At 38.8% G+C, this 10,281-nt stretch overlaps 1 protein-coding gene across 3 annotated transcripts in view; it reads left to right on the plus strand.

Moving 5' to 3' along the window:
• The window catches only part of arhgap21b (Rho GTPase activating protein 21b), a 75,868-nt gene that overhangs the window by 58,563 nt on the left and 7,024 nt on the right, over nucleotides 1-10,281 (plus strand). For all 3 annotated transcript variants that reach the window (XM_016516740.1, XM_016516741.1, XM_016516742.1), the window contains 10 exons: nucleotides 2,954-3,100; nucleotides 3,232-3,328; nucleotides 3,426-3,462; nucleotides 4,712-4,834; nucleotides 4,966-5,265; nucleotides 6,718-6,779; nucleotides 8,715-8,848; nucleotides 8,937-9,079; nucleotides 9,496-9,654; nucleotides 9,748-9,826. In XM_016516740.1, the coding sequence (XP_016372226.1) occupies nucleotides 2,954-3,100; nucleotides 3,232-3,328; nucleotides 3,426-3,462; nucleotides 4,712-4,834; nucleotides 4,966-5,265; nucleotides 6,718-6,779; nucleotides 8,715-8,848; nucleotides 8,937-9,079; nucleotides 9,496-9,654; nucleotides 9,748-9,826 (1,281 nt within the window). The remainder of the gene's footprint in view (nucleotides 1-2,953; nucleotides 3,101-3,231; nucleotides 3,329-3,425; nucleotides 3,463-4,711; nucleotides 4,835-4,965; nucleotides 5,266-6,717; nucleotides 6,780-8,714; nucleotides 8,849-8,936; nucleotides 9,080-9,495; nucleotides 9,655-9,747; nucleotides 9,827-10,281) is intronic.

Below are 10,281 nucleotides of genomic sequence, written 5' to 3' on the forward strand. Positions count from 1 at the left end.
GAGACTTATGACAGATAAAATATGTTAACGAAATAAATACACGATTGTGATAGAGAATAAGAAGCTGACGTCTGATTTCTTCAAGCGGTCGTATTTACCATGTTTACTATGGTAACGTTAATGGCTAGCGTGCATAGTCTTTTGCATCGCTTATAAATATTTCTGCCTTGTATGGTGATCATAATACACTTTGGATCAAGTTATTTCAAACACTCGCTGCTGTCTGAAAGTGAGTTTTGAACTAAACTTATTTTAAAAGTCTTTAATGCTGGTGTTATAGCTGTTAACTTTATGAAATGATCCGCGGCACTAACGCTCTCCAGACGCGTAGAAACTTCGCTTTGTTCATAGCCACTCCTCTAGCCCCAGCCGGCCTGCTTTGGTCCAAGGTTTTCGTCGGGCCAAAAAACCCGGGCTGTTGGCCCCGAGGAAGCACCGACGAGACACGATCAAGCCCCGGAAGTGACAGTGGAAACGCGACTGGCCCTGGCACGCACTAGCACGCCCGCTTTTGGCCCGACAGTGGAAACGCGGCTAATGAAATCAAGATATGCACTGTAGCCTTGACATTTTTAAAGCAAAATAAAAGCTTCTGTCTATGGTACAGTATGGTTTATAAAGGAAGTTGGATACTCTGACTTGGTCTTGTAAATATCAACAGTATCAAGCAAGTTCAAATGGGAGATTCGGCTAGGGATGTGAATGTCCACACTTAGTGTACAAGACAAAAATTGATCAGGCTCAGGCACTTAAAACATAATTTATTTATTATTCGAATTATATTCGAATTTAAAACGCATAATTTCAGTTAGGGTGAAGAAAACTTTTGGCTTCTCTCCTGAGGCTACAAGAGGGCGCATCGAGCAAAATATTACTAATGCACGTTTATTCAAAGCATAAGATAACATGACTATCTGTGAAAAAAGTGCATAATGTTTAAAATAATGTTTATAAACCATTTATAATTAATTAAGTTGCTTAACTATAAACAAAACAGCATCATGTATGTATGCATAGTTTAATACAAAGGGCCGAAAGCCAATCACACAGAGTACATTTTTCAGTTGCAGTGGGATGGGGAAAAAACCCTGTCATAAAGTCTCGAGATATGTTTTTTCAAAGTTGAACTTGCATTAATTTTACATGGCTTTCTAAACATGCGGCTCTTTTGTGCGAGACACGAGATATGTTTTTTTCAAAGTTAAACTTGCATTAATTTTACATGGCTTTCTAAACATGCGGCTCCTTTGTGTGAGATGTGAGTGCAACGGTAATAGATGTCCCTCTAGAAAATGCGCGAAATATGTGTTCTGTGTGAACGGCTTGGTTTCAGTTTTGATGTAAACAAGATCTTCTCTGCATTGATGTTCTCTTTTTTCTGCAGTATTTTTAATGAACAATGCAGCAGCGCCGCAAAAACATTATAATGCAACGACACTTACACCGTCATCGCATCTCGTGCGCCACTGCAACGTTTTTGCATTCGAATGTGGATTTTTATTTTAAATTCAACGAATATTCAAAATTCGAATTTTTTTTGACACCCCTATTGCTCAGTGATATATTGAGAGTATTTTTAACAGTCTTTTGGAATGTTTATATTATCATACAAAATTGACAAACATTTTTTTGAAAAATGATTTTAAGGAACTGGCTTTTGTTAAAGGGATATATCAACAGATGAATAACCTTTAGGAAAACACAGAAGACATTTATTTATTTTAATTTTGGAAAAAAACAAACAAAATGAATCAGAACCATTCATCTCCTCCTCTTTACTATGAAATGCACATGAATGAACATCAGAAGGAATGCTGACAGAAACAGTACAACTTACTGAAAGGTATCACATCTCATGTAATCACTCAATCAGTGTTTCAACCATGGAAAGACATCAATAAAACAGCTTGTAAGCATTGTCACATAACATTACATTTACCACAGGAAAGTCATTCAGGTTCCGTAAACTCGTTAGTCAGTTAGATTAAGAACTTTAGGGAGGAGCATTTTGATTAAAATTTGCACTGTATTACATATAATTGTTTTTACTTATGTCTTTATTATTTAATGTATGTTTCAGTAAATCTGTCATGATTTATTACAGCCACTGTTGAAATGTTTATATTTCAACAACAAACTGAAGAGAAATAAAAATTTGTATTATTAAAGTTTGTATAGAAACTGCCTCAAGCGCAGTGTAAATGTTTATGCATGTTTAATATTTATTTAAGTGTTGATTTATTAATTCATTATTAAATTAACTTTATTTTCTGTTTCTTGATGAACAGCAAGAGCTTAATCTAGCACTTTAATTCAAAGTGCTTTTTTATTCAGTCTATCAGCAAAGCCCTGGGTTTTGAAATTACTGTTTTGTAGTACAATACTGTATGATGCTCCTGAAATAAAACTCGGTGTTAAAACATTGTGACCAAATATTTGTATGTATACCATATATCGTGATTAGAGGTCGACCGATGTATCGGTTTTGCCGATTAATCGGCACCGATAGTTGATTGCTGGAACTATCGGTTATCGGCAAAAATCCATGCCGATAGTTTTCCAGGTTGCGTCCATTGCTTGCGCGGCTGAGAAGGGTCTGCGGTTCAGTACTGTTTTTGTTAATAAAGCACTATTTTAGTTTTTGTTCAGTATCAATTTTAAAACAATCGGTTAATTAATCTGTATCGGCCAGTGTGGTCCAACCTAGCTATCGGTATCGGCAAAATCAACTATCGGTCGACCTCTAATCGTGATAGTATCAATTCAGGAGATAAGCGTAGAGTCCCAGCCGTAATAGCAAGGCATATACGATGGGAACATGACTATGTACTGCATAGATGAAAGACACGTTTATCTTTAATTTTTCTTTACTTTATAGTAGCAGCATGTGTGAGCACACATGCCAAAGAGAATTGCGTTATTCACATTTACGGCTCTGTTCATATGTTTACAGATGAGCCAGCCAGCCCTAGTGTAGACCATGATGGCAGCCATATTCCTGCATCGGCTGTGATCTCTGGAGCTCAGGCTGTAATCTCTGACAGCCCCAGCCCTACAACCCCCAGCCCCCTCATGCGCCGGCAACTGTCTCATGACCAAGGTAAGCAAGTCTGTACAGATTTCAGATTTATTTGGAGCAATTATTGCCATCTGAGAGCACCACGTGAATGGATCAGTGAGCATTTTGTTGAGCTTGTTGCTGATGTTGTATTTTTGTCTACATGCATGCAGAGTCTCTCAGAAATGCCATTCTGGAATCGGGAACCAAAACGGAGCGCTCAAAATCATACGATGAAGGCCTGGACAACTACCGGGAGGAAGGCCGTGGGTAAGTGACGATTAAAAGCGTCGGATCATAATGTTGGAGATTACTGATGCTATCATTGAGTGGTTGTTTGACCTAACATAGTAATTCATTTCCACAGACGATCCAGCAAACCGAGTCTAAGGGTTTTCAAGAAGGTGAGAGACGCACATAAAAATCTCCCTCATAAAGAGCAGCTTTATTTAAACCAGAATGGTCATTCACTAATAATGCCAACAAAGTCTCTGTTCCAAAACCTTGTGAGATGCCTATGTTTGGAGTATTTTAAAGGGGTCATGAACTGCCTTTTTTCATCATTTTGTATTGTTCTCTGAGGTCCACTTATAATGTTGTCAAGATCTTTACATCAAAAAACATAACATTTTAGCAGTAATAGGCTATTTTCCTGTTTTGACCCCTTCATCCAAACGCTCTGTTTGAATAGGCGTGGTGGATTGTCGGCTCGGAAGTAAACGCCCACTGCTATGATTGGCTAACAGCTGTGTGTTTGACAGCCTACATCCTTCACAGATGGCCGCTGCTGTGATTTAGGTTAAAAACGCATAAATACTCAGCACGTATGAAACGATCTGTAATAACAGACAAAGCAATAGTGACCACGTAATAAAAACAGAAGGAAGGCAATGCAAAGACTGTTTTTCCACAACTTGGCTCTGCACAGTGTCTTGTTGTCTTCGGAGCATCTTTATCGTTTGGTTTCTGCATAGACCTGCGTTTGCCTCTTGTTATTTACACTACATGCGTGAATCGGTGGGCGGGGCTAAACAGGCAGTGATGTAGGAGCAGGCGTTGATCTACTTCTCCAGAGGCGGGGTTTAGCTACACTATTACATAATAAAGTGCAACATCCCACAACCTGTCGTTTTGGCAGATTGGCTTCAATATAAGCTGCTTTTAGACTAACGAGAAAGTTTTGAGTTCTGAAACTTACAGGATGTTTTATAGTACACTGACCTCTTATATGTCAAAAGATCAAGGTGAATTTAGATTTATCAGTTCATGACACCTTTCAGGCTTTGCCTAAAGGTCAATCCAAGATATCTCCTCTTAGTCAAATTCAAAGGCAATCCTATTGAAGTATTTGAAAAAAAAAGAATCCAAAGTGGTCAAAGAAAAAAAAAATTATGGTGCAACAGTTTCTGCAAACGATTGTGGGCAGTTCATAGGCACATCATGTGACATTTAATTAAGTGACTAGTCAATGTAATGTACAGCACTCCACATCGGTCACTTGTCAGGTTCCATTTCAGTTAGGGTGTCACCTTAGAAGGGAGCTGCCTATGTAGGCAGTAAACACAAGCAACTTAGGTTTTGGAACGGAGTAAAAATTATGCACAATTAGCCAAAAGTAGACGGCAAAATGTCATGTTTGTTCTGGTCTTATAGGCATTGGATGGCCATAAGTCTGATGACTCCAGCTCTAGAAGAGACTCCTCCACTGAGATCTTCAGTGACTCCACTAAGGAGGGTTGGCTGCATTTCCGACAGCTCAACACGGAGAAGGGCAAGGTGGGAAAACTGATCTCTCAGTCCTTCACTACTCATTTCCCATAGTGGCAGATTCATTCACGAGCATGTTGAATTGAATAGTGATAGTTTTACTATCATACTGTACTTTACATGCGTTCTTCTGTTTACAGCGAGTAGGAGGCGGTATGCGGCCGTGGAAACAGATGTACGCAGTGCTGCGGGGACACTCCCTCTACCTCTATAAGGACAAAAAGGAGGGGCTTGCTCACGTCAACTCGCAACTGGAGGACGAGCCTCAATCAATCAGCATCAAGGCCTGCTTGATTGACATCTCTTATAGTGACACAAAGCGCAAGAATGTCCTGCGGCTAACGACTTCAGACTGTGAGTATCTGTTTCAGGCAGAGGGCCGAGAAGACATGCTGTCCTGGATAAGAGTCATTCAAGAAAACAGCAACCTGGACGAGGAGGTTTGTTGACAATGATAGTGTTTTAACGTGATTGCTAAGGTATTTGTACAGTTGTGTGATGTAAATTTCATAAGTAGCATAGTCCGCATGTAAAGCCAGATTTGTCTAATTGTGCATACTCTGTATGCTCAACTTAGACTAATTAGTTTGTCCACAAGGTGCAAACACTGCCCAGTTTTTGTGTTTCACAGTCAAAAGAAACAGATGAGGTGGAAAATAAACCACTAGAGCGGCAACAATAATAGATGCCTGCTTTGGTGAGTGCTCGTGTGAGGGGTTTAAGAGATACCCACAACTCTAGTTTAAATGAGTACAAAGACGTTTTATCAGTCATGACTTCTGGAGAGAAATTCCGGAGACACTAAACAAGGATGACACTTTCTAGTGCGGATGTTTGCACACACTATCAAATGGAGTATCCTCTGCATTCGGCTGTACACATGCGCTAAGTATTTGCATCAAAATGGTAGTATACTTTGGGATTTAGACATCTTTAATGTTGACTTCATTGATGAAGTGACACCTCAAAACTAAGTATAAAGAGGTCAACAGTTGCAATTCAAAACTGGCCATGGCTGCATGTTCATTTCCTTCTGTTGAACACGCCAATATTGGATGAATTGGATACATAAACAGTTGAAGACTATTGCCATCTTGCTAATGGGCACACCAAACTGCCATGTGACTAATTACTGTAACCGCAGGGAAATGACAACCGGATAAAGCTGGATTGGCTGGTAGCCAACTGGCCTTCACTATTGGCTATCCTGCTGTGACGTCAAAGGCAGCAGACAGGGAAAAATCTATTTTATGCTTTTATGGGTGTTCCAAAAATCAGGCTCTGATAAAGCATCTGTTGTATACATTAAACTATTTCTGATATTTTCAGAAATCTGATTTATATTTTCTTGCAATTTTTATTATTTGAACAGCTAATTTTGAATCACAATAAATGGAGAAAGTTGTGACATAATGCTGTAGTTATAGCATCTACCAACAGAGGATAACAGGGCCATGCTCAGTCCTTGACTCCTTTCTAAACCGTGTCTTATTACACATTTAAAATGTCATGTGAACAGCCTCACAAAAACTAATATGAGCAGGAAATCATAGCAGATTAATATCATCATGTGAAGTCTGTGAACCATGTCTGCCCCCTCAGAGTTGACTGCACAAGCATCATAGTATTGCATAACTTTGTCCTGAATTGAAACCATGTGAAAACCAGCTTACTGCTAACACAACAGGGCTTTGTCATTGGATGAAATCAGTGTCGAGGTGACATTGTTTACTGAAGGTGTGAGGATTATGGGTAGGCTTGTTGTTAATATTCGTCTCCTGTGTTTGCCAGAGGAACTGGTTTGCCTTAACGCTCACAATCAGATTTATGTTGCTTTACATGAGGTTTGCATGTTACCACAATGCTAATGATTCTTTATCTTGTGTTTTCAGAACGCTGCCGTAACCAGTACTGATTTGATCAACAGAAAGCTCAAGGAGTATATATCCATGAGGTAAAGAACATGTCTTAGAGACCAGCAGGTTTGCCTTGCCATAAAGGCCCTGTTCCAAATCCTAGTGAGCTGCCCCACTGAAATGAAGCTCTGTTAGCTGTCACTCACATTGAACACCAAACAAAAAGCATGGCCACGCACAAGACTTGACTGGCACTCATTGTTGATTGACTTTGCTACTAGACATGATATTTGAAACAAAACCAAAACTGCAGTATGGCTTAGCATAATTATCAAATTGCAAAGGCTATTATTTAAATTAATAAATACATGCATTATGTATTTTCAGAGTGTAGAGTGACTACTCTTACATGTAAGCAGCTAATGATCTTGTGTTTTTAATGTCTCGCAGCGGCGTGGTTCATGTTAAATTATCTGTATCTGCATCTGAGTTTGGGTCGATAACAACGTGCATTTGGAAACTAGTATGTATCTTTTTCAAATGAGTTATAGAAGATATAGAAAAATAACGTTTAAATTGATATACTTTGATACTTCAGATTCATTTAAATATTAACAGAGGACACATAGCAAGCTGCTGCGGCAAATCTGCATGATCCAAGCTGCCCTAAACATGAGATGTGCAATAATTCTGACTAAAATATACTTTTTGCAAAAATATTTTACATCCAAAAGTGGAAGCAGTTCAACTCATTTCTCCCATTTACAACAGCACCATACAAGTGCTGCAGTACGAGTGTTTTCCAGCCGGTTGGCAGTAGCAAAGACAGAGCTGTGGTTTGTTCAGTAAATCACTTTTTTTTTTTTTCTTCTTTTTTAAAAAGGCAGGTTTTTTTTTTTTTTCGTTCTGCTGTACCGAAAACATACCAAACTATGACTTAGAAACCAAAATATTCACCTTACTGACACCTAACCCCTATTGGAAAGGCAACATGCACAAACCATCTTCCCAAAGTTGTAATGAAAAGCACTTATAAATCGGCTGTTGTCAACTAAAGATAAGCATTGAAGACTCCCCGCGGTTTTCCTCAAATTAAAGGCTGTAAAAAAAAAATTTTTTTTTATTTTTGTAAATACTAAATTTTTTACTATTTTACAATGAAATTACAATAGTATTGTTTGTTTTTATTTAGTAGTACATGGATGTAATTAACATAATGATAAACATTCAATATTTACGCCTGTATACCTGATGTGCACGAGCTGATAGGCAGAGCACGCTGAGTAGATTGAGCAGTTTATTTTTTGTTTAATTTATTTTTATTATTTTTTTTCTGTACCCAATATTTTAAATATAATATTTTATTTCCCATTTTTTTTTTTTTTTATTACAAATGCTGTGAAAATACAGGTATCGGTATCAGCAAGTACCAAAAATAAAAGTATCGGTATCGGACTCGTTCTGAAAAAAGTGGCATCGGTGCATCCCTAATTCCTTTTTTCTTCTTACCTTACATATATGATGAGGTAGGGACACACCAAACTGACACCAAAGAACTAGCGCTGAGGAAAGCAATGCATCGCATCGCCTGCATTGGGGCAAAAATGTTGCACTAGAAGACACTGGACAGACTACAGCCGACGGCCATTTAGCGTGTACGCTCTGCACTTACATGACATAACATAACTGTCCCCATAGCAGCAAGTGGCAGTCGTCTGTATTCGGCATTCAAACAGGAAAATCGGAAGAGCTAGAACTGTGGATATACAAAACAAGCAGCGCTTGCTTTTACCATTGTTTACTCCAGCCGTGCTCTGCCGAGCTCCGCTGCCAATTCGACATGCAGAATCGGCTGAAATGCAGCTGATGGCATCTGACTAGAGCCAACGGTGCGGAACACACCGAAAAAACGAAAGCCGGGCAATGCTCAAAAACCACCCGACATTGCCCGATGGCCAGTCATCAGCTTGGTGTGTGCCGAGCTTAAGATTGCCCTGTGTTCAGTGTCCAGTAATATGTGTGTGTCATTACAGTGCACCCAGCAGTAAGACAGAGCCATCACCCAAAACCTCACGGCAGTCCCTCAGCATTAGACACACCCTGCTGGGCAGCAGCAGTAAGAGTCAGAGCCTCTACTCGCCCAGAAACGAACAGGAGAGGAGTAAAGGTAGCAAACGGCATAATGAAATAACACTGAAACCCATCATGTGTGCTTGATCTCAGTGAAATGTTAATGTTAGCGATATGTGTCTCAGATGACTCCAGTCCTCCGAGAGATAAAGCCGCTTGGAGGAGAGGAATTCCAGGACTGAAGAAGAAGCCTCAAGATAAGAGGCCCACTGCTGGCGTCATGTTTGGAGTACGACTGGATAATTGCCCTCCTGCACAAACAAACGGAGTAAGAAATTCAAGAGATTACAAATGCACTACTGCATAATGCAAATTAAACTATTATGGGTGAAACTCACATAAACATGTCAAGGTTACATTTCACTCCAAGAGCAAATGGAAAAAAAATTTAAATTAGATTTTCAGTGAAGAAACTTACGCCTGTACAAATTTTTGCTTTGGGACATTATTAGTATATTTCCCCCTCTATGTATCTGAATGTTTTACATTTGAATCTTTTGTATAACGTAAATGTTTGTTTTTTTAATATTACATTACCGAGAAGTAAAAAAAAATTGTCATGATGGGAAAATATGAATGGTTCAAAAATAGGTTCCATTTTGACTTTGGGATGAAAAATTACCTCCTTTTGGAGTTTTGTGACATTATATGGTATTAAAAATAACACTAATTACTGTGTTATAGTTTGTTCCTTTGATCGTGGAGGTGTGTTGTAAGTTGGTGGAGGAGAGAGGGTTGGAGTACACAGGCATTTATAGAGTCCCTGGAAACAACGCTGCCATCTCGAGCATGCAGGAGGAACTAGACAGTAAAGGCATGACAGACATTGATATCCAGGATGATGTGAGTAAACACTTCTGTGTTGTGTGCTATTATACATGAGCGCTTGTACCATAAAGACAGACCTGATCTTTATGCTTTTATTTTGTTCAGCAGAAGTGGCGAGACCTCAATGTGATCAGCAGTTTGCTTAAGTCCTTCTTCAGGAAACTTCCTGAGCCTCTCTTTACTAATGGTGAGACACATTGATCGCATAGAATAGATGATTCTTCTGGCTTTATACAAAACTCATGGAAAATACTGTGTGCTGTCTCTCATAGAGAGCATCTCATATCTAAGAAAATGTTGCATCTCAGCTCTTTTTTCTCCACATGTGGAGGAAGGACTCCTCCAAGAGGACAAATTGGGCCATAGCTCATATGGTCATAGAAAACCAGGCATAATTTCCAAGCCTGAAAAATCTGTGGGGGTGGGGGGATTTTATATATATATATATATAGAGAGAGAGAGAGAGAGATTTTACGTATGTTCAGCTGCAGTATTTTTGTTATTGTATTTTTTTTTTTTTTTTTTTTTGGAATCATTAAAATTATTGAGTTAAATTAAAAAGGCTTACAGAATTACTTTATATTATTTAATGAAATGATAAATAATTATTACAAATCATTTTCGGTTTCGGTTTTCAGCCAA

This window comes from Sinocyclocheilus rhinocerous, unplaced genomic scaffold, assembly GCF_001515625.1.
Source record: "Sinocyclocheilus rhinocerous isolate Xijiao unplaced genomic scaffold, SAMN03320098_v1.1 scaffold807, whole genome shotgun sequence".
NCBI lineage: Eukaryota > Metazoa > Chordata > Actinopteri > Cypriniformes > Cyprinidae > Sinocyclocheilus > Sinocyclocheilus rhinocerous.